At 39.7% G+C, this 25,302-nt stretch overlaps 1 protein-coding gene across 1 annotated transcript; it reads left to right on the top strand.

The window, feature by feature from the left end:
* Positions 1 to 9,492: 9,492 nt before the first annotated feature.
* Positions 9,493 to 24,410, top strand: FAM98B (family with sequence similarity 98 member B). The gene is made up of 8 exons (XM_054276051.1): positions 9,493 to 9,590; positions 10,324 to 10,472; positions 11,250 to 11,384; positions 12,073 to 12,251; positions 18,793 to 18,873; positions 19,257 to 19,373; positions 21,492 to 21,659; positions 23,141 to 24,410. The coding sequence occupies exons 1-8, from the start codon at positions 9,526 to 9,528 to the stop codon at positions 23,510 to 23,512; spliced, it is 1,266 nt and encodes a 421-aa protein (XP_054132026.1). The 5' UTR covers positions 9,493 to 9,525; the 3' UTR covers positions 23,513 to 24,410.
* Positions 24,411 to 25,302: the final 892 nt, after the last annotated feature.

Below are 25,302 nucleotides of genomic sequence, written 5' to 3'. Positions count from 1 at the left end.
AGTAATTTACATCAAATCCCAGCTTGGATTAATTCATCTTTCATTACAGTAGTCTTAATTTTGCCTGCTCACAGGAAGAAAACCTAGAAAGTAATATATTATATGTATCACTTTATCTGCCTCTCCTGTTAAAGTGAGTTTAAAGGTTTTAGTAGACTGAGAGCTGTTGATTAGGTACCTCTGTCGTCACTTCCCTCAACAAGAGGAAGCAGTTTATTTTGCAGTTTTTATTCTTCTGACTTCACCACAGTGAAGTTGAATTTCCAGACTGCTTGTGCTGATTTCCTTGCTGTCACCCTCCAGACATGAGCTGCTGTGCCTAAAGTGGCTCAGAGAGCAGTAGTCTGCTGATGGGAGATACTGCAGCTATGTGAGAGCTGCAGAGAGCTCTGGGGCATCATCAGTGCTTCTGTCAGAGGGTTTCCCCCCCCCCAGTTTTATAGAACTGAAATGCAGATTCACAGAAAGAAGGTATGAATGACAAAGATGTCTTGGAAATAGAAAGGAAGTACAGTCTTCCTTATTTCTCTGCTCTGTAGTAGAATTATTTTTTTTTTAATATCAAACAAAACAATAAAGGGAGCAAGAAAAACAGATTTTTTTTTCCCCTATCTGTGTCATTCAGCCATTACTTACTTGGTGTATGAATTATCAATGCAAATAGTGAGAGGGAGAGGAGTATTTACAGAGTAGCTGGAAGGATTTGTGGAAGCGGTCACGCACATACGGTGACAGTGCCTTGGTTTCACCCACACTGCTCCCTGTGCTCAGTCCCAGAGCCCCCAGCTGTGTGAGGAGCAGCCATGTGCTTAGGGAGAGGGGAACTGATGCTGATCAGACAGGATTTGGGGCTGGTTTTTCTTCTGTGCTCTCAGACAGAGAACTCCTTGAGGACAAGCTGGGCTTAGGTGGCTGCACAATTTCACCGTATTTCCTAAGTGATTTTTGCAAGATCCTTTTCAAAGGCTTGCACAATTCTACTTTCCACAGTTTATAGTCTTATCTTCTAGTTTCTGTCTTAATACTCATGTGAAGGTAAGCTGTTTGCAAAAGTCTGTCATTCAACAGAGATAGTCCTTCCCAGCAAAGCCAATATTTTAAATTATTATACTAGTATTAAGAGGATACACACAAATCCAGGTTCTCTCTGAAAGAATTGATAATCTCTGAGCTTCCTGAGCATTCCCCAACGACATTTAAAAATTAAAAAATTGTTTGTGGATGACCCTTCTGATTTCATCTCACCAACACTGTGTTGAGATCATCTTAGACTCATGCAATGCAGGCATTTAGGAAAAGGGAGAGAGGCTATTCTTGAAGAGCTACAATGGTGCAAACAATTGCTGTCATTACATGTTACCAGTAAGCTCAGAAAAAAGTTAGAACCATCCTAATAGCATCAGCCATGATATAACCATCTGAAATTGGACCTCCAGAAAGGAAAGCATAAGCAACAAATATACTGGAAGTCAGATGAAGAATTCAGCACTGTCAGAATGGAATGGGTCTAAACATTTTTTCTGATGGGGGAAAATAGCCATTGGGAAAATGATTGTTGCTATTTGTGAACATCAGGTTGCTAAGTGACATCGTGTGATGTTCACCACTTCATCGGCCACCCACAGCTCTCAAGGAATAGCAACAGAGGGGGTGAAAGGGGTGAAAGAAAACCAAAAGGCTGAGTTACTATTAAAAAGAAAAAAAGGCCTAAAGTTCAAGGGAAGGGAAAATAAGCTTTCCAAAAATACCTTATTTCTTTTCCTAGGAGAATCCAATAGAACTATGCTAAATAAGAACTTTTCACAAAAGCTGTACCTAGGTGAATCATTTGAAAAAGAGAGACTAAGAACCAAAACCTCCTCCAACCTGAAATGTAAGTTAAGGACCTGCTTTTATATATACATATGTGTATGGATGGATGTGTGCACATGTGAGTTTGTATTGAATTTTTCTATGAGAGGAAGACTCCATTCATTAAAGGCCACATCATACTTTCTAAATTTGCTTCTAATGCTGTCAGATTTCTATATTTTGGGCTCAAATACTACACACTCCTTTAATTTACTAATTATTTCAGCTCTGTCACCTCTACATAGATTAGATTATTTAAGCACCATTTCTCTGAACCTTTGTCACTTCCTGTGATATGAAGTCTCTTGAAGTTTATGAGGGGAACCAGGACAAGGTTGAGATGGAGAAGAGAAAAAGTCTGGATCCAACACCCCACAAAATCATGGGTGAGAAACTGATGAGCGTGAATGTAGAAACAGAGAAGATGGAGAAGAAACAAGGAACTGCACAATTCATTTATTTCTATTGTCTGTAAGAAAAACTCTGACAGCATAGATTCGTGGTCAGCATCCAAATCGTCATCACTTCCTGTTTGGGACACTCATATCACTCAGGACTTGAGAAGCACCTTGCATAACACTAGCATGTGTTATGCCTTTCATGCTACTGTATCTTTTTAGCTGGTAACAGTCATGTTTTTAATCTCACCTCTTTTTTTAGACACTTCTCCCATTATGACTTCTTTTTGGTAGCTTTTTGACTGCTTTAATCTGGACCATAAATATTCATTTTAACTTTATGATGCTTTTCTTTAACCTTTAACACTAATATATAAAATGATTTAAAAATATAGATACACCCTAAATGTCTTGTTGTAGAGAGGGAAAAGCAAGAATTTAATTCCATGCACACACTTCTTTGTTGACATTTTCATTTGTGCTGCTGAAAAAGAAAAACACAGCAAAAAGGCAAATATGCCCTCAGTTCATTTTCCCATGCTAACAGAGTAGCTTTTTTCGCTGTGGCAAACACACCTTCCAGACAGGGAGTTGCTTTCGGACTTTAGTGGTTCACTCCCTTCCTGTTTGAGACCAATTATGTCTCATTTGCAATGCCATTAGTCAAGGAAGTGGCTATCCTGAGGTCACTTCTCAGCCCACCCTTCCTACATGGCACTGGAATGCCTTTCTTCCAAGCCACCAGGCCGGGAGGCCAGACCTTCTGTGTGGTGCAGGCTCCTCCAAAAGCACAAGCAATGTCACTCTCTCAGGACTGGCCACAACTGCTGTGAGCTGAAATGCTCCAAACTAATTTGAAAGCTGTGGCCTGAAAAATGATGCTGGCTATTTATTAAAACAGCAAGCATGATCAGACCAAGCCAATTCACTGGTTTAACAGATGGAAGCTTGTTAAAAATCTTTATTCCAATATGTTAAGAATCAAGTTTTGCTATAAATTGTGAAGTATGACTTGTGAGTCAAGCCCCAGTGGAATGGATGCCTCATACTCTGAAAGTCTCAGCCTTACATTTAAGACCCAACATTTGCCACTTTATGTTTTGATTCAGGGACCTTTTAGACGTAAAGCTATTCCCATCATTTAACAATATTTCATGTTTCCTGTCTTTTATTTTAACTAGGATAGATAGTCTGATACTTTACATTTTATCAATCAAGGACAGGATGATGATTATTATTTCTTCTATTTCTTAAATTCTGGTCTACTATCTTTACTACTCAGATAAGGCTGTGCTTTTACACCTGAAGTACAGAGTTTTAAGTGATTTCCCAAGGCTACACTGTGTACATGACTAGCAGAGAAATAATTTTGTCTTACTATACACAGAAGATCTTCCTTTTCCTGGTATCTCAGCAGGGAGTTAATAGGGGGGAAAAAACCACAGAAAATTCAATTGATTGTGGGAAATCTATGGGAAAAAAGAAACATGTCAGAAACCTGCTATGAAGAGATAAAAGAGAGTTAAGAGCTGATAGAGGGAGCTGCTGCAAATGTACATCCTCAGTTTCCCCATGGATGTAGCACAGTGTCTGTGCTGCCCTTGTTCACAGGCTTTCCTGGACAGCCCTGCAGGCTTATGGTGTTACTGACACAGGCTGCCAGGACTCAGCAGCACTTTTCTGACCTCAGGGAATCCCTCTCAGGTAACTCACACTCCTGATCACATACCTTCCTTGTCACTTTAATATTCAGCATTTTCTCATTAAATTTGTATTTGCTATAACCATCATAAGACTTGTCTCTGTTGTACTTTCTTGAAATGAAAACACAGTAAAGTAGCAATCAGGCACCTACGACTACATCATACATGAGTATAAAAGCTTAAACTAAAAAGCTTGTGTACATTTATGAGTAAATCCACTTTCAACCAGAAAACCTAAAAGCAGGAACACTTTGTGCTTGGGTTTCACTCCCATAACTCCAGTTTTGAGCTGAGATTAATGAAGTTACCTTTCAGTGAAACAAGTGAAAGAGACAAGAATGGCTGTAATACATGAAGCTGCTCCCAGTGAAGCCCCACCATTTAACTTCTAAGAAATAATGTCAGTGTAAATCATGATGAATGCTTCACTGAAATGATTCATGCCATATGGTCTGAAGAGCAAAATGGGCACAGTTTATTTTAAAAGAATAAGAAAAAAGAACTTGGAATATCCACTGCTTTGTCCTGCCAGGCTGAACATTTGCTGCAGCAGGGGCCAGACTTACTGGAGGTCTGTCTTTTTTTGCTCACTTAATATGTTGCACTAGTTTGTGGCTTCAATTCATAATGGAATGAAGCCTACAAAATTACAACCAGTACTCTGCAGCCTCTTCTGCAAACAAATGTTCACTGGGCACCTAAGGGCTACATCATCTTCTCACTTTCCCTTTAAAAAACCCCAAAAACCAACAGAAATTTCAGATGTAATTAGTCCTTACAGTATAATTACTATCTTGGTAGCAAGAAGACAATTAAACTGAGTCCCCTGATGGAGGTGAAAGGTGCTGGCAATTCCATGTGTCACTCAGCTTTCCCTTTTGTAAAACTGCTTATGTTCAGTGCCTTTCTTTCTGTATTATTGTGTATTTATATCTTCTGTGGGAGACTCCACTTAAGCAAAAAGAAATCTAGGTTCTTTAATAGTCATAATGCTTCTCTTGTAATGCACCACTAGGAAAAAAAGAGAAACAAATTATTCACATTTATTTAGTGATGCTGAAAGGTGCAAGAATATCTCACTGAAATATTTAGGCCCCATAGCTACTACCTCAAAGGTAGATGACAAAACTCAGTGACTTCAATGATGTGCAGTTAAGTCTATAACCTTACAAATCTAGACAGCCTTATTAATTTCATTCCAACTCAGGGAGAATGAAAAGACATCATCTTCTTAGACAAATACTGGAAAAAGGGTACTAGTAGGTATGTTGCAGTCACTGGCAAGGTGTCAATGGCTGCCTGGTTCAGCCCTCTCCCACCCCTGTGCATAGATATGTGCCACAAGAAAGTCACTTGAGAGCAGTCCATCTTCAAGGAACTGGACTTTGTACTCTGCAGAATTTATTACTGTGCACAGTTTCTTGAAAGAACTCATTCTGGACTGAAAACTTTGATGTCACTGCTTCAGGTGGCTTGATTTGGTCTGGAAGATGTTAGAAGGGTGATTTCTAAATCAAATATTTATGATGGGATGTCAAGTTCAATTTCAGCAAGATAGCCAGTAAATGGATGGGCAGGATCCTTGTAGCTAGTGGAAATTTGTTCAGGTTCGGTGACATGGATATCACATCATTCACATTCATTGCAAATACTTCATCTTCAAGACTGATGTAATTAAAATATATAGATCAATGTCAACTTGCAGTTTGATTCCACAATGATGTAATGAGGTTCATATTGCCTGGGGTGGCTACTCCTAAATCATCCTTAAAGATAAGAACAAGTTTATGGAAGGATTAAAAGCAACTTAACATTAGCTTTTAAACAAGCAAGCTACACTTGTTTAAATGACAGCAAGTCTGAAGAAAGAACCTATTTTTTTAAATAGGATAAAAGAATGATTAGCACCTTTTTATAGATGGAAGCTGAACAGACTGGATTAAGTTAAACTGATGAAAGAATATCTGTGTAAAGAAGCTGCCTCATTGTAACAAGTAAACTTGTTATTGGTGTATTTTAAGCTTAATATAGGCTTCTTATATCAACCTAAGTACACACAGAGTGCAGAGTGCTGTCTTTTCTCAATCATTTTTAAACTGTGCACATACAGTTTAACATTGCACGTAGGCGAGCTTGGATTAGAGGAAAGCATTTATCACGTAGTACATTCAACTCCTTCTCCACTCCTATGATTCCCTCTAGTGGTCAATTAATTGCTAAATGTTTCTTAGTACTGCAAATTACTTGTACCTCTCCTGCATTAAAACGGTGTCTGGCTCCATTCTGTTTGAATTCAAAAGACCTCATTTTTTATTCCTAGGCTGCATATGAGAAGGACAATGCAATGAACCTTTGAAATGTGCAGCTGCTGCACCTGTGGGCAGCTTTATTTTCCCCTCTGGGAGCAGACAGACTGTGCCCACCATGCAGAGCCCAAGGCCATCTCTGCTGGCAGTGCAGACCAGGAGGTGATGGCCCTGTTGCAGCAGTGGGCAGGACCCTTTCCCCCACTCTTGCCCCTGGGCTGTCTGAGAATGCCCACTGCAAGCCTGGCAGCGGGAGCACTTCTCAGGCTGTTTTGAACAGTGTAACAGTTTGTGACTTGTCATATTCATGCAAGTAAATACTTGAGGTTCACCTACCTCAATGGAAAACTGAGTAACGTTTGTTTTTTTTTTTTTTTAGCAAGATTACAGGCAACTTGTAATTTGGAGATTTCATACAGAGTGGCAGACCTTTCCCCAAAATTCCCATCTTCACCTTGCTGTGCAGAGAGACACAACTGCCATTTTATATCAGTTCAAGCTGATTCAAGTCAGTGCTGATCCAATGCTGTCTTCATTTTCTAATCTTGGCTGTGCACCTCTATTTCTTCCTTGGGCTAGCACCAAGAGTTACCTGACTGCTGAGGGAGATGGCCAACTGGGAGTCCAGGGAAAAGACAAAAACTGAAAAGCTCCGGGCGTTGGTGACCTAGCTAAAGTCACATGGGCCTTGTGTTGGAAAGTAATGGCTATGGAGTGCCAAGACCTCTCCTTTTGGTGCTCTCACTTGTGTGCTTGTGGTTTGATGTTTATGTTTGTATATTGCAAAGGGCATGGGGCAAAGGCAAAGTCTGCACTCATGGGCACAGATAGTTACAAAACGTGTTTTAGCCAGCGCTCTTGTGATTCTTTTTCCCATCCCCAGAGATGGGAAACTCAGGAATGCACATGGAGAAAGCTGGGAATGGCAGCACCATGAGAGGAGCATTAGCATACAACCACAACCAAAATCCTCTCTCAATTGTGATTGTCAAGAGACAGTTTGGGAAACTCAAATTTGTCCTCCCTCATACAGAGAACATCTCTAGTACACAGAAAAGTATCAATTTTTCAAGAGCACCCTGTGGAATTAAAACGATGACTGATACACATGCTTGGCTATCATATATATATATGTATAAGCAATGCTATCAAAAGGCAGTGGGAGAAATTACTAATTTAGGTGTCTTCCTGTAACATAAATTAGCAAAATACTTTTATTAGGAATATTTGAGCAGGACCCACTGCTGCCATCTACTTGTACCACACAGTATCTCTCAAATCACCAAGTTTCTTTTTAGTTTTGATAATGTTATGCTAGTTTCACTTCTAGTTCCCAGTTCTTTGTCTTAGCCTGCATTATTGACTGATATGAAAACTTCCCAGTTTTGGAGAACAAATGTACAGTGATGAATCACTCTGGGTGGCATAGAGGTGCAGCTTTAAAAAAGAAAGGAAAAGAGAAGTGGCTATTTCTGTCCAGTTCTGCATATCTTGTTTTCTCATTCTACTAATTGGATGTTAATGTTTAAAAAGGAGCAAGAGTTCATGTTTGGAATCTCTGCTCTCAGATGCATGCTCCTTCATTTAGAGAAATTATGTTAGTCCATTTGAAACAAAAGCTACTCAAAGTTCTGCCACATGGTACAAGCTAGTTGAGAGCTGTGAAAGAGATTGCTGAGGCACTGATGTACACATATGGTCAACATAAGTGTGTCAGCCTTCAGGATGCTCTTCCTTCCCCTGACTGCCACAAACAATGTTTTTAATTTCTAGATTTCTGTCTGTGCGTGTGGGAGGATGTCATAGCTGTCCTGATTCCCGCTTTTTAAAGCTCAGCACTCAATAAAGCCACATCTTCTGTTAAACAGAAATAATTAAAAATAGTTACTTCAAAAATTGTAGAGATTTCATGCATTAAGAACATCTGTGTTATAATTACTTCCATCTGATTGTATGCTTTTCTGGTTTTCATCATAAATTTAGCCACTGGATTTTCTGAAGGTCCATTTAAGAAAACACTGGTTAAAAAAGGTCAAAAGGGCTGTTGTGGTTTTACACCACCTGGCAACCAAGCACCATGCAACCATTCACTCGCTCCCTCCTTCTCTCCCTCTGGGAGAGAATCAAAAAAATGGAAACACACATAGGTTGAAAAGTAAAGAGCAAAGGCCACAAAACTTGTGGGTTGAGGTAAAAGACCATTTAATACATAAATCAGAAGTTGTGCATGCAAGTAAAGCAAAACAGGGATTAAGTCACTGCTTCCCATGAGCCCACTAGGAGTGTTCAGCCATCTCCAGGACATGAGTTACTTGGGAATGCAAATGCCATTATCTGCAACTCCAAACATCCCCCTTTATTCCCTTCCCCCCAGCTTTATATGCTGATCATGATGCCACATGGCCTGGAATATCCCTTTGGTAGTGGAGATCCGCTGTCCTGGCTGTGTCCCTTCCCAGCACCACCACTCCCTTCACACGTGGGCTACTATGAGAGTATGAGAAGCAAAAAAAGCCTTGGCTCTGTGCAAGCACTGCTCAGCAGTAACAAAAACATCTCTATATTATCAACCCTGCTTTCAGCACTGCCCCCAAGCACAGTCCCATACAAGTCACAGTGGAGAGAGTTCACTCCACCTCAGCCAAAACCAGCACAGCAGGGCTGAGGCACCACCCCAGAGGAAAACCTGCAGGTGCCCGGCAGATATGGCCTGCACCATCTCAGGCAGAATTTCTCAATTTGAGAGGTCACAGAAGTCCAGGCCTCGACACCTACTTTTCTGAGGCACGTCCCAGAGGGGGCTCGGGGCAGGGTGACAGCACTGGCTGCCCTGGCAGGAGCCATGTCCGGAGCCCCAGGGGTGGCTGCGGTCGCTCCCGGTGCCGTGTTTCTCCAGGCGGCTGGCACCCGGTGGAGCGGGATAAGCGACTGCAGCGGGCAGTCGGGGGCTTTGGGGCCGAATGCAGAGCACAGCCGCAGGGCCAGGAGGAGACGAGCCCCGCCGGGGCAGGGTCAGGGAGCCCGGGCGCTCCCCAGCACGAGAGCAAAGGCAGAGCCGGGCTGTATAGAAGGGTCACCCCCAGACACAGGCGGGGGCTGGCCCCGAGGCGCTCAGCGGCCCCTCGGAGCGGGGCTGGCCACCGAGGGAGGGGCGGGGGCAGCCCGGGGCCGGCCCCCGGCCGGGGCTGCCGTGCGGCGGCAGCGGAACGCGGCGGCGGGCGCGGGTTGCGGCGGGCCGGTTTGAGGCGGGCACCGCGCGGCGCCGGCATGAAGGAGGTACCGCCGGGCCCGGGGATGGAGAGCGACATCTTGGACGCGCTGGAGGCCTTGGGGTAACCGGGGAGCAGCGGCGGCTCCCCTCTGCGAGGGGCGAGGGGCCGCGGGCAGCCGCAGCCGCGGGCGAGAGGCCGCGCCGGAGGCGGGAGCGACCGGGAGCGCGGCATCGGCGGAGGAACGGGCCCTGCGCTGCGGCGGCGCCGGGGCTCGGGGGCTCACGGGCCGGGCTCGGCCGGAGCGGGGTCACGGCGCGGGCGGGGGGCTCGGCCTGGCTCTGGTGCCGGGGGGGCGGGGGAGCCCGGGTGCTCTGGGGGGCAGCGGCCGCGCTGGGCACCGGGGCGGGCGCTGGAGGCTGGGGGGCAGCGCCGCGTTCGTTGGTGCCTGCCCACCTCCCGCGATGTGCTTGGCGTGGTGAGGGACGAAAACTGTGCGAAATTTACTTTTCAGTTATGTCATTCCCACTACTGCTGGGCAGTCAGTTGTTACTGTTAGGAGGAAATTCGACCAAACACTTGAGTTAACGCTTGAGTTGTGGGAGTTCAAGGTGTTTTCACCTACACATGTGAAAGTGCCTGTCTCATGTTTTCTGACAAACTACTTTGTATATAAATGACCAATAACTTCTTGGTGTGTTTAAAAGAAAGAAATCTGAACTATTCCTTGACAAAAGTAATGTAAAAAGAATAATTCCTTTAAATGTAGTTACTAACCAGCTTACAGTAAAATAATTTGAAAATATGTATATTTTATGTTATGCTTACTTCTTATTACTAATGTTTGTCTGTACAGGTACACGGGTGCCCTGTTGGAGGAGGAGGCCCTGAAAAAAGCAGCAGAAAATGGATTGTCTTCACCAGAATTTTTTGAGCTTTGCATTTGGTTAGGTTCCCAGATAAAGTCACTTTGTAATATGGAAGAAAGCATCACTGCAACAGATGGTATATCAATGTTAATTTAGTATTTGTTCCATGGATTTAGACCCATACTGTTCAGCTAATAGTGAAATTAATGTTGAAGTTTACAAGGAAGCTGAAAGGTAGCCAAACTCAGGCTGATATTTGTACATATGTGGCTCTTAGACTAAGATTAAGGCCTTCTGTTCTGAAGACTGTTTCAAAAGGAAAAAAGAAGGTGATTTGAGGTGGTTTTAGATATACATAAATGTGAAAAGTGCATTCATGTAATCATATTTTGATGGCATAAATTGCAGTGCTGGGTGTTTTCTGGCTGTTGGTCCAGCACAGTGTTCCTGTCAGCAGCGTGTGTGGATACCTGGAGTGCTTGGTAGCACTGCCTGATTGTTTCTGCCGTGGGCTGGAGTTTGGATGAGATTTTATATTACTTATATTTTCACCAAAAAAGTAGTGGAACTAAAAGCAATCACTGAAAATAATGGGCTCATGACTCCTGTTACTTCTTCATTAGAAAATTACACTGACACGCTATATAGTGACATAAACTGTTCACTTCCTTCTGATGGTCATTTGTGTTCTTCACAGACTGCTGTAGCATTACCTCATTCAAAGCATGAGTACAAGGTGCTATTAGAAGGCATACCTTCTTGTATGTAGAACTTTTTAAAGAAAAATGTTACTGGTGTGGTAGGTGGTTAATCTTTGGGCTGTTGAAATCTGCAATAGAAGCGTGCATTAAAAAATTAGATAGCATTTTGATGTTTCTGTAACAAGCCATTAATTGTGCATTTATTTCCATAGGAGTGAAAGATATAGAGAGCTTCCAGCTTGAAATTAGTGGCTTTCTGAGAGAAATGGCTTGTCCATATACATCACTGGTGTCTGGAGACATCAAAGACAGATTAAGAGAGAAAGAAGATTGTCTTAAACTCCTTTGTGAGTAATAATCATTTTTCCCATTTATAATACAGTATTTTATGTGCATGCTTTATCATAACTGAACTATTTGCACTGCTGAGTTCTTTGTGTTTTCAGTTGATGTGTACAGTCCTTACATACTAGCTCAGCCTACATCAGCTCATTTGTGCAAAGTGAAAAATAGAGCAGCATTAGAAAGCTGTTTAGCAGAAACTAAAATTTCTTTTAAAAGTATGGTGCATCCTACTGAGGCCTCCTGATCCCTCTCTTGATCCAATTGTTCCAGCTCACCTAAACTAAGACCTTACCTCCTGTGTTTGTGAGAGGGCAGCTTGAACAGCAGTGCTGCACAATCTGAAGGTGCTGAAAGCAGAATTGAGGGAAGCAATGTCTAAGTTGGACTTGGACAAAGGAGTGGCAGCAGGAACCAGTGTGTTAATGTGAAACTAGCCAAGGAACTTGGGATCTGGTGGCAGAAGGGAGTTGAAGAGTTAAATGCAGTATGTAGACTGACGTAGGAACTCAGGTGAGAGGAAATAGAGGTAAAGAGTAGGAAACATACTGACCTATTCAGGAGAGAACTGAGAAATTCTCTCTTTTATCATAGTTATTTTACCAATTTAAGATATTGTAGCTGTACTGAGAATGTGGATACAGAAATGCTTAAGTGTCTCTAAATCTGCTCTTATGATGCTTTTCTCTCTAGTATTTCTAAGTACAGAACTTCAGGCTTTAAAGATACTGCAGAGCAAGAAAGTTAAAGGCTCTCATTTGGAAAAGCACAATGAAATTATTCAGGAAATGCAAACTATTTGTGAAGCACTGGGTCTGCCAAACTCCTCATCTTCTGGTATTCCTCCCTTGTTAACCAGTGTGGAACACAAGGTATGGGCTTTTACATCTTCTCACTACTGCTAAACTGTAAGCGCTGTCCCTGTGAGCATTCATCATAGAGTTCAGAGCCCAGCAGTCTTACCCATAAAAACCCTATCTGACAAGTGCAAAAGAATTTTAATTCTGAAAGCCAGCTTAGTCTTTTGAGTTAAACTGTTTGAGTTATGAGGTGAAGTATTTCAGCATTTCCCCAAGGTTGCAGTGTACCTGATCAGACATATTTTGCCATGCAAGTTTAAGGTAGAAGTTTTCCTCTTATCCATTCAGATGTGCTGTAGCAAGCAGAAAACTTTGGGTAATAACTGTTTGTGCATTTATATACCTGTAGTCGTTTCTGGAATGTGTTTACATTTAATATCCAAAACTTAAATTAGTCCTTTTTAGTTTATTAATTTCTTAATTGCAAGTGTGGATTTGTTACACAAGAGGATGAAAATGCTTGAATTGCCAGTATTCAGTGAATAAGCCAACTTAAACCTTAGCCAGCAAGATAGTTCTTTTTGTTGTATCCCTCCAGGTTTTAACTCATTTCACTGATGTGATCCTTACTCTGATTTCCTTACTGCACAATGTAAATAGGCTCTTGAGGTGGAATTTATCTTCTCTGTCAGACAGCTAAAAGTTTTGCTCTTCATCTCTCTCTAGTGTTTGAGGAGAGAGTGACTGATCCGCCTTGTAGGGTAGAATGAAAACTCCCTCTGCTTCTGAGTCATTGAATTTAATAATTTGACATGATTGTGCTTGTTTTTTTCATTCTCCCTCATCAACAATTGGGCAGTTGAACATTCAGAGATTTTGGGGAGAGGGCCTGTTACTTGCATGATTTTCTTACATCTGTCTTCAGTGTGACAAGACAAAACCTTAAATAGGTTAATTTATAAAAGACATCACCCGGGTGCAAGTGGAACTGCCTATTCCTACACTATATCTGTGCTTGATCTGTTTAGTTCTAAGGAAATCTTTACGTTCAGTAAATATTTTTGAAGGGATGAAGAAACAATTCTAGCGCTGTTTCGGGAATGAAAATGTCAAAGTTACATCTGATGACTAATGGCCTGATGGTGCTGATCTCCCTCTGTGAGTGATAGCTGTGTTTGCATCCATGTGTGTTCACAGGCTGTGACCTTCCTTGCTTCATTTCTCTGGTGCAGATTTAGTTTCATTGCGTTGTAGGGACAGGACTCCAGTTCTGCAACTGTGGAACAGCAAGACCACAGTACCATTCCTTCATACACACATAGTGATATAGAACGTTTTCTTTGAGTTATTGGACACCTGGTGTCTGTCACCTTTTGCAGAGTCTGGCATTTCCTATCAGACAGCATCACAGGCTTCAGTTGTGCATGGTGTTGCCATCCCGGTTTGTATAAACTATTACACTTTCAGAAGTACTAAAAATGAGCAGAATCTGAAAAGCATTTTATCTTTGGTTTTGGTTGGTTGTTGTTTATTTTTTTTAATAAATGCTGCCTGGACTATTTTCCAATGGTTTTGAGGTCTGTCAGTTCCATGGTGGTCATACCACTTGTACTCACTTCAGAGTGTAGAAAGGTGGCAAAACTAGTTCATTCATCTTCTGTGACTCCACATTAATAGTGTAATTTGTTCTCTGTGTGTTTCATCCCTTATGAACAAAGGATTTTTTCTTACCTTGCAGAGATTTTGTAGAATTTCTGCGATGTGTTTACTTGTCCTTCATCCATTACTTTAATATAGGACAAGTTTGATAGATGATACATAGAGTTAGAGACCTAAACTTAGAGCTATAGCTGCTTTAGAAAGGTGGTGCCACCAATTAAAGTTCATTGGCTTTGTAAATGGTTTTTTAAGAGCACCATTTTGTTACTTTTTTAAAATATGAACACAAATTCACTTGAAAGAGTATATTTATTTTTCCAAATATTTTTTGGCTTTTGATTTTGTTAGATTCTGCATAAAATTGCAGTGTTGATGTTTAGTATTATATCATTCATAATACAGACTTACATACTGATCTAGTATTTTTATTTAGTGTATCTGCAGCATTTCAACATGTCTACTCTTTGTCTCTGTCTAGCATCTTCAGCATTGTCAGTAGCTGTGGCAGTAGTTCTGAGAATAGTTGGGCTGTGCAGCAGCAATCTACCAAAGGCCAGATCACACACTGTATTTTGGTATGGAACATTAGAACATTTATTGTTTTAAGTGATTTTCCAGTTTATTTAAGAGATTGTTATAAAATCAGGATTGCTTTCTTCATTCAAAATGAGTTTTACAGTAGCTCAAACTTTGAGTGTACAATCATAGCAAGTATCTTTTTCATCTCCTGTAATTACCTAGGGTTGTGGTTATCAATATACCTAAGAAAATGAGAGATAAGCGGACAGTATTACAGCCTTCTATCACTAAGCATTTCTTATTATACAGTACTGAAAAACTGATAGTAATTTTTAAGTTGTTTAAGATGCTGTTCCCTTGCAAAGGGTATTTATGAAGAGGGAATCTAGGAGTCAACCTGAAATTTAGTGCCAAAACCTCCATAAATTCTAAATGAACATTGATGAAAGATTCAGAAAAGTTTGTGCTAGTGTTGTGCCTTGTAACTAGTGCTTACATGTGGCTGTTTTCCAATCAAGATAGTGTGAATTTCACACCTAATTACAAAGTGACATTCTAATACTGTTTATTTGAAAAAACTTTTAATGTGATATTATTCAAAAGACTTCTGAACTTTTTTGGCCCACATTATTAAAAGTACTCCACTACTTTTCACATATCAGGGGAATGAAAAGAAACTACAAAGGGCTACTGAACAAACTAAGTCAAAATTAAGCGAAAATAACACTTAAATGGAGTGTGAGAAGAATATTTTTTTATATATTTGGGTAGAAATCCTAGAATTTATTATTATTTAAATTAATGTGTTTCATTTGACTGTTGATCTGTAGTAATTTTACAGATGTAATGGTGCCTGGAGAGTAAGGATTAATGTAACTGCAGGGAACAAGACCGAGAGTTGTCCTGTTCACCAGACATCAGGTCAAACAAAAATGTATTTAAAATTTAAAAATTTATTTATGTTAGATAAATACTGAATTTATCTGCAGGTATATGAAACAGGCTTAAAAATATTTTGTGCTTAAGATTTTGGGTGATCTCTATGCAACTGTACAGTACACAGTACACCTTATGACTAATTAAGGCAACATTCTTTCCTCTAAGTGTTGCTATTTTAAATTAATAATATAACACCTTTCCACAGATCAGGTTTTTTCCAAAATCTTGAAAAACTCTGGACGTGCATACATATATGATGTTTTTCTGTGCAAAAGGTGTTAAATGTAAAAATTACTTCTCTGTTTTGACAGAGGATGGGGATATTTAATAAATATATTGAACATGGTAATGAAATGGGAGCTAATTTTTTTTCAGTTGGACAAAATTACAAAACAAATGAGAAATGTCATGTTCAATATGGATACACTTTATTTGTTAACAGTAGAATATCTGCTTATTTTATGCAGCAGATTTGAATTTGGTTTTTTTGTCTCAAGCAGATCCAATGGCTTATTTGTTTTCATTTTATATTTAGAGACTGTGTGAACTCCCAAAGCAATCCCATAAATTTTTAGTGTTACCAAGGTCATTGATTACATGGTATGTCAAATAGTCAAATATGCTTGTGTACATCTAGTTTTAATTATTTGGTTTTATATTTAGACCTGAATGTGTAAAAACATTAGGATGATTTGGCTATTAGAGTTTGGTTTATGTTTCTTTGAGTATGTTTTCACTGCTCTTTTATCAGGGAACTGCATTTGGTTTTGTTTCCACTTGTATGTGCAGACTTCTTTCTGGGTTGTGGTGGGTTTTTTAAACTCCTGCATATCCTTCCTGGTCCAGGGCAACTATCATGTGTGGGTATACAGGTTATAGCATAGATTCTCACATCCATTGTATTCTTGTCCTCTGGCAGACTGTTGTGTGTCAGAGTTCTGTGCTCATAGCTCTGTCACCAGTCCTGGCTGAGCAGTGTGTTCTGCAGCTGTAAGGCAGCTCAGCTTCTTTCACCATTAGAGCTGTAGCAGTTCCCCATGAGCCCTGCTGATGGGAGTGAGGAGTAAGTAGAGAATCTGAGTATGACTTTACAGTGTGTCAAAAACATAGACCAGTTCATGAGCATAGACCAGTTTATCAGTGAAGAGATTCCTCCTTAACTGTTACTCATCAGTAAAGCTGTGCTGGGTAAAAATTACATAGGTGTTCTCTAACTTGGAAAGAAAACATTGCAGAAATGTGGGGGCAGTTTCTCAGTCAGTAAAGGATTGTTTAATTTAGCTGCTCTTGTTTCTTCTAGTTCTGATTTTCATTGGTTATCTTCCTTAATTGTTCTCTCTAAACTTCCTTTCACTTTTCAGTTCATGGAAATCAGGAGTATGCAGCAGTGATTGACTTGTGATGGCAGAATGTGGCTTTCATGTGTGGAGTCCAGTGTTCTGTTTACCTTAGTTGTCCTTGCAGCTGCAGACCTAAAATAATTCTAATCTCTAGGTAGTATTCAGCATCACTGACTTTCACATCTTCATTCACAATCTAACTGTAAATTACACTGAGGATTTTTCATTTTGCTGTATTGGTTTTTGTTTCAGCAGCTGGTCTCATTTTGATAGACTCTTTCTTTCAGGCTTTGAGGTAATATTTCTGACCACAGTGGTATATGAATAGACACCTCTTGCCCCATAGAATTTTTAATTCATCTACTGTTCATTCCTTCTATATTCATTACTGATCTGTTCATCTCTTTTTGTCATACTGATCTTGCTCTATTGTTGATTATTAGCTTTCGATTTTGATCTTCAAACATTTGTTTAAATTCAAACATAGTTTGTGCTTGGGTGCATTTGCGTTTTGGAGTGGAATATGGCACCATGTTCATGCTTCAGTAAAAAAAAACTGGCTATATGCAGAAGACAGACAACCTTGGAGCGTTTTTTGTAAAGAAAAAGGTTACAGAGAAGCAAGACTTATCAGAGAGAAAGGAGTGTTGGGATCAGTATGGTACATGGAATTGAACTTCACCCCTTATTGTAACCTCTTTTGATATGAATTGAATACAATAACAGGGGTATTACACTAATTAGATTGCCACTTTTCAGGTACTGCTCGGCTGTCTTTTCTGTTGGAGTCAAAATAGTGTTCTCCCTTAATTTGTTCACTGCACCTCAGACTTTTTCTGGGATATTGTGTTTGTAGCCTGCCAGAGTGCTGCCCAGCAGCGATGTAAAAAGAATGAACAAAAACCTTGGTTTTCACAGAAAATTTGAGATGAGATATTTTTCTTCATATACACCAAAAAAAATGAGATAAGTATAAAAATCCTGCCATATGAGAGTTGATTTTTTTAAGTATTTGTTTTAAAAATTAACTAGGTGCTCCAGAATTTGGTTTTTGACTTCTGGAAATTTTTTTTTGTAGCAGTAATTTGTGATATTTCTGTAACATGTGAAGCTCAAAACTGAGCTTTGAACCATGCCTTTGTGACAAATGCAATGTAAATGCTTGTGTGCCTGCATGAAGTCTTATAATCCTTGCAAATGTATCTAATCGCTATCCCCAGTTACAGGTTTTACTGTAGATCATGCACTACCTTAATCCTTCCTTTGACATATAAAAGAAAATTAATTCTAGTTTTATTAATTTTGCTTGGTTCCTCATAGTTATTTACTAAAGCAAATGAAGATGTAGTTCTCTCCATCAGACTTTACAAAACTTGCAGGAACAATAATATGCATGCAGTCAACTCCAGCTGAAAAATCAGTTGGATTATGTTCAGGCTATGTACAAGTGTTGTGGGCATTCATGGTAATGGTTTTAGAAGAGCTTTGCCAAAGGAAGTTCACTCAAGAAGAGGTGGTAGAGATTTCTTGTAATGAGAGAGGAAAATGCAGTGGTGTTTGGAAGGTAGAGAGAGCACATTTCATCTCTAATTATTAAGGGCAAGAACTAGTGGAAAAAAGTATGAGCAAATATGATTTGGGGTGAATGCAAAAGTTTTAAACATAATGTTAGCTGGATCCAGGTGTAGGATTGCAATAAAATTAATGAGAGAGAATGACTGCCTGTCATATCTTCTGCCTTTCTTCATAACACCCATCACCAAATTTTTTGTAGCCCAGTGTAACATTTGGCAACAGAGCTCTGAACTTCTAATTGTTGTCATTCAACACTTAGTAGTATCTAAAATGAGTAATTTAGCTAGTCCTACTTCCTGTATGCACTTGATAAATTTGCCATATAACTGTTGTTCTGTTAATGGGAGGACAAGTGATGTGCCATAAAATATTTTTGTATAGAGGCTGGTCATCTTACAAAAGTACTCAGGAAATCTTTCTATAGTGGATCATAAGCTAGAAGATATGTGTTTGTTTTCATGAGTCTGCTAAAACAAACATGCTGTGTTTGATCTTCTAAGTAGCAAAATGAGATTGTAACAAATTTTGCTGAAATAAATCTAAATATCATTTGTGTTCTGAGATGTATGTGTTTTTTTCAGGTGAAGGACATTCTTTCCAAAGTTAAAAATAACCATGTGGGGAAATCACTGCTAACAAAACCTCTGAACTCTGACCAAGTGGTAAAGAAAAGTTTCTCCATTTCTTTTCAGTATTTAACAGGATGGTCAAAATAAATGCATATGGCTTCATTTAACTTTGCCTTTTTGCAGTCACTGTTCTATTGCTGAATATTAATACTAAAATTCAATTGCTAAATACTAATGGTGATAATCAGGTATACTTCCAGAACTGACATTATAAAACAGGCCTTGTGTTGATTCATCCATTGCTCATTTTCAAATAATTTTGTGCACGCATACTACTGTAGCGTTACAAAGATGCTGTGCAGTTTGCAGTGGTCACCTCGGGATAGACGTCTTAATTGATGGATGGGGTTAAGTTTGAATTGACCTCTATAACTTTATATATTTGTCTGTTTGAATTTCTTACTGTAACCCTGCAGGAAAGATTGGAGAAGATCAATGATGCTCTTTGCAGTGAGTACGAGTGTCGGCGGCGGATGTTGATGAAGAGGCTCGATGTGACTGTGCAGTCTTTTGGCTGGTCTGATAGAGCAAAGGTAAACTTGATGTATTTTTTGCTTCCTGTAGGTGGGAGTCTGCTACTGTTCACCAAGTCTTCCTACAGAATATGCATGCCATGTAAATACACAAATACATTTCCATCACTGTTATCTTTTTTCCAGCCTGTTCTCATCTCAAGTTGTAATATCCAAATCCTAGGTATTGAGGAAGGGGATGGATTTAACCAGGCATGGCACAGTCCATCCTTTGTGACTGTTTATAGCTTCACAATTAGGAATTCTAGCATCCTTTGTTGGGGTTTCTCACTTTAATTAAAGTTCCCATCTCCTTGCTTTCTGTATCTAACACCCTCCAATGAAGTAAACTAGGAGGGAACCTCTGCACCTTGTGCAGATTCAAAAGTAAGACAAATACTGAACCTTAAAATAAATTGGGTATAAAAAGGTACTGTTCATAAAGTCTGAGAGGTTACATTGACTGCCCCCTATCTTGGATTCTGCTAGATGAACAGCTGTTCAGTTGAACAGGTTATTTGAATAGTAGCTTGCGTGAGAAAATCACACAATTGCTTGTAATCTTTCCAGTCACTAAAAATTCCAAAGCACTCCTCTGTATTTTTTCTGCTGGTATTGTTTTAATTGTGATAATTTCATTTGTACTGTTTCTTAGAACTCTGTGTATTAAAAAATAGTCATGGTATTTCTGAGCTGGAAATGTATCTTGTTTGTATCCCAAAGAGTAGGGAGATAAGACACACAAAGTTTGTGATTTGATGAAGACACGTGGGAAGCTGGAGGCAGATGATTTTGTTCATTAGTGACGAGATCAGCTTTCCTTCCAAAGGTTTCTTTGGAAAGCTTAAGCTGAATAAATCTTAAAACTTGGAAAGCTTATTGAAAGGATGGATTGTTACAAGTCTTTGTGACGTCACAATTTGTCACTGACACGTGCAGAATCAGCTACGTGAAATTCACTAAATATCACTGGAACTCATGAGTCAAGGTGCTACTGTGCTGCGTTGGAGTAGCTCACTGTTTAATTTCTGAAGGGGTTGTGAATGTTTTATACTGTAAGAAAGGAAAAGGGAGGCATTTAGCTCAGAGAAGCCAGGAGATGTCCCTACTTGTATAACTTCCTCACAGCTGTACCAATACAATTATGTATCTTCAAATTTAAAGTATCCTTCTAAAGTGTAGTTGATGTGACTGATGACTAATTTAAGCAGACTAACACTTTGTCACTTGCTATTGTTCCATAAAAACAATGAATGCCCTTTTGAAACAGAACAATAGTTTAAAGAAATTTTTGATGATAAAGTAGTCAGATGATTCGTTTTCCTGTCTTGTAAAGACTGGTGATGTGAAATATGTGCAGTTACAGAAATAACCAGGTTACCTACTAATTCAAAATAACATACTGTTTTAAATCTTTTTTTTTTCCTATTTCTCTTGAAGGATGTTCATAACTTCTTTGAGAAGGTTTTGGGGATTGAAAATGTTTTGGCATTGATGTAATTTAGAGATTTTTATTTTTCAAGCCAAGGGACAAATTGTTGTCTTTTTAAAAATTGGTAGCTTGCTTTTTTTCTCCACCATTAAATAGATATTGAAAAGTTTCTTTGCTTTTGATGGTATGGCATTTTGGGGATTTTTTTTTTTTTGTTTCTTTGTAACTTGTTCTGCCTCCAAGAGGGCTAAGTTTGCAGACTGAAATGGGTTCACAAATGATGGAGTAATTACCAAGCAGAACAGTCTTGTAAAGGTTCAGCATGGTCTGGTCTAGCCAATAACATATGTTTTACTTCACTCTGAAGGTCATTCTAGATTTTCCCAGAAAGTATATTTATTTTTCTTTTCTGCTAAATAAATGAAGCATCAAAGCATGCCAGTGGATAGAGGAGTTTCTTTTGTACTGGTGCTAAGTTTCAGCATCAATTAAACATAACCAGCAGCACGTTCTGTGTAACAATTCCACCAGCAGGAATAGAACTGCTGATGGCTGGCACTGTGTTTTGTAATACAGTTTGTATTTTCAGAAGCTACACCTCACCTTGTGTTCAAATTGAAACTTACTGAGACCAGCACATGGTTTATAGTTATCTGTTGGTGTGTTTGATACCTGGCAGGTAAGCAGTGTTTGGTGTTCTCCTTCAGGTGAAAACAGATGAGATCGCTCGGATCTATCAGCCCAAGCGCCACGCGCTGTCTCCCAAGTCCACCATTTCCCTGGCTCACCTTCTCGCTGCTCGCGAGGATTTGTCCAAGATCATAAGAACCAGCAGTGGCTCAACACGGGAGAAGACTGCCTGTGCTATCAACAAGGTACACTGTTCTGGCACTGAGAAATGGACATGGGCATTTGCAGACCTCTCAGAAGGGATTCTGGAGTTAAACACTGGTTTTACTTGGTACCTTAATTTCATTTTTTCCATTTAAGAAAGGAAGGTTTGCAGTATTCTGGTGAACATTGCAGAAAGTCCTTTTTTGATCTTCTTAGACAGTCAGTCATGCAACAGGATGAAATAGAGTAGTGTAGATGAGGGAGAAAAGTATGGGGGGTGTATGTGTATGTGTAAATAACCTCGAGTTCAGTGGAACTGCACACCTCAAGGATAGATATAAGTACTTGTGATATCAGTTCCTGAGCTACCTTGTCAGGATATTATTGTTTGGTTTGTAAACCTACATCTCTCATTCATCAGTGTGTTATAAATCACAAAAGTTTCTGTAGAAATGTCATTTTGATGAAAATTACCTGGTTTGCTGCAGTATTGAATCAACCTAGTACTGCTTTCTTGTGGGTGATAAAAGCTGAAGCTTGCAAGTCGTGACATGAGTTTCACCATTCAAGTGGTGACTGAACCTGATTATATTGATCCTGTATTTACAGATTTTTATAATGTTTTTTACCTCATTTAGATACTTTATTATGTTTTGATCCTTAACACTCGGAAATTTCTTAATTATTGTGGGATCTCAGAGAAAGGTAGGTTGTTTTTCTTTTCTTGAGAGGACTTCAGTTGGAGTGCCTTGGACTGATCAGGGAATGTTAACATTGATCTCAGAGAGTTTAGGAAATACAAAAGCAACAACAAAAAGACTTACTTGGATACATCTTTGTTCTTCAGAGATGTTTGTTTTGTTTAACTTTGTCCAGTGCAGTTTTTCTTTTTATACACTGAGTAATACCTGCCATAGTCAAGATGCCTTTTTTTTTTTCCTTTTCTTGGAAGTGCTACTGCAGCCTGTTGCATACTTTGTTCGTTCTGGCTCTTTACTGAGTGTCAGTAGTTTTGAATGTTAGCCAAACTGGTGTGCCTTTGAGAACTGCACATCAGGTTGCCAGTTGGTTTTTTTTTGTTGGCTGATTAGGTTTGAACTTGAACTTTAAAATTCAAGTAGAAGAGCCACATCATAAGGAGTCTTTTCTGCATGAATATACATGTGCATTTGTATATATTATATATGAAGTGTGTATATTGCTTATTGCAATACTAATGCTTGAGGTCTGCAGTGTTCTTCATTAAAAATTCACAAAAGTAATATGAACCAGCTAGCTGCAGTTATTTCTTTTTTCTTTTATTTCTTCAGTTTTAGAGGTGAAAAATGAGAACATTTTCAGAGTTCTGTTGTGGTGTTACAGGGACAGGAGACAGTGATTCTGCTGTCAGGCACTGCACTGAGGGGCCAAATTTCCTGAAAACAGCAGGCACCGTTTCTCTGTTCACAGGAGAAAATCCTGTGTCTCTTCAGGTTATTACTGCTATTTTGTAACTCTGAAAATGACCTGTTTTTCCATACAGGTTCTGATGGGGAGAGTCCCTGACCGTGGAGGCAGACCAACAGAGATTGAACCACCTCCTCCTGAAATGCCTCCGTGGCAAAAAAGACAAGAAGGTGGTGGAAGAGGGGGCTGGGGGGGTGGTGGTGGAGGAAGGGGTAACTGGGGGGGTGGAGGGGGTAGAGGAGGAGGAGGTGGAGGTTTCAGAGGCGGTGGAAGAGGTGGGGGTGGCTTCCAGGGTGGGGGTGGCTTCCAAGGAGGAGGTGGCTTCCAGGGTGGAGGTGGCTTCCAGGGTGGAGGTGGCTTCCAAGGTGGCAGGGGAGGTTATGGTGGCAGGGGAGGCTATGGTGATCCCTATGGTGGAAGGGGAGGAGGAGGATACCGAAGATACTGAAGTACTGTAAATCTTAGCAGAGTAACTGGCAGAACATAGTGGTGGTGTTTACTGGTACTAGGAATTTAGATCTGTTGACTCGGGTTTAGGTTAGAATTAAATATGACCATATTAGTAATTTCATTAGACTAACTGATGTTCTCACTGAGTTCTTTTAGTTAACTGATGTTTTATATTAAAATCTGATGACTGAAGTCCTCGTTTTTCATACTGCTTATATGGTGTTTTTTATGTCATTTTATTTAAAATAAGTCTCAGAAAACTGAATAAAACCCTTTCTAAACAAACAAAAATATATCAATGGTCAGACCTCTGTAATTATTGCATGTTGCATGTCTACTCTCCTGCTCCAAAATCTTGTGTAGAAAAAACAAAGTAGGCCTAAGAATTGGATGAAACCACTTTTAAAAGACTCAAGAATACTGCTTTCAGGCTTGTTCTCTTCATGTCATTGTTCTTCATTCATAGTTTTCATGAAAATGAATTCATGAATTCATTCATAAATGAATTTTAATTTCAAATGTTAAAATCCTTAAGGCTTTGGTGAAGTTTATTCAATTAGATTTGATTATTGTTGCAGAACTTCACATTATAGTAACATTGTGAATTAATACTCTACATAAATTAATTGAATCAGGTTGTTTTTTGTGTTCATAATGTATCAGACACTCTTTAATAGTCAGAGCATGTACTGTAAACTCATCATAGTGAGGTTTGATAGTGTCTTATTTTCATTTTACCTGTTTTCCATTGTGGGTGTTTCATAAAAAAAAAATTTAAATCAGATTGGGCAGAAAACCTGTAGGCATCATGTCTGGTATGAATTTGTGTGTATATCCTTGTGTATCAGCTTTGAGACACAAAGTTGGAATAAGCTGAGCTTTTTAAGAAAGAACATATTTCTAGTTTTTTTAAATTACTCTGTTCTCCCTTGCCTGCTCTGTGTTTGGGAATCACCAGCTGTCTGGTTAGTTAACAAGACACCTCATGCAGCAGTTGCCTTTTCTCAGTGATTTCTCTCTCTGCCAACCTAAAAGAAGCCCTATCTTGACATGGTATGGGTGCCTTCTCTCTCACATTGTTAGTCTAGAAGGAGTTAGCTGACATACCATCAGGGCTGTAAATATATGTAGACAGGAATTAGATTTAGTGCTGTCACTTAAAGAAGTCAGGTTCTGCTGCCCAGTATCTTTTAGCTCTCCCATGTTGTGAGGGCGCTCCTGAGAACAGAGGTAAGAAGGGGATGCTGCCTGAGAGTGTTCTCATGTCAGTGTTTGTCAGGATCAGGTCACTACAGAGAGATTCAGGAAGGCATCTGATGAACCTGGTGTGTCTGATGATTAAATAGCACAGCAGGCTTGAAGCACTTGTAATTGTAGGCATAACTGCAGGTTGAACTTCAGGGTTTGATTTTGGATTTATGTTCCTCAGTTATATGTTCTTTCTGCACAATTTTCCTATTGTTGTCCATTGGTATGCTTTAAACATGTTTTTTTACCTTCATAAACATACATATGTCTTGTTTCACTGGCAACTTCATGCATGAATGTAAAGTTCTGTTTCAAATCAAATTACTATCTTTCAAAAGCTTTTCTTCTGTTATTTCCTTTCTCATCAGTGTGGTTGAGAATGCTGCTTCTAATGTGATATATATGGCTTTACCCAGGCTTTAGGGTTGCAGCAGGTGCCTGACAAAAAGCAGCTGAAGTTTTGCTTGCTAGAACATGTTAGCTGGGATGTGAACTTCTGCAGCAATTGCTGAATGTCACCCAACTGCTAGCACTGTAGTT

Source organism: Melozone crissalis, unplaced genomic scaffold, assembly GCF_028551555.1.
Source record: "Melozone crissalis strain CALT ecotype California unplaced genomic scaffold, PUWL_Pcris_2 ptg000018l_1, whole genome shotgun sequence".
Taxonomy (NCBI): domain Eukaryota; kingdom Metazoa; phylum Chordata; class Aves; order Passeriformes; family Passerellidae; genus Melozone; species Melozone crissalis.
Note: the sequence above shows the minus strand (reverse complement) of the source record. Positions and strands in the feature narration are given on the sequence as shown.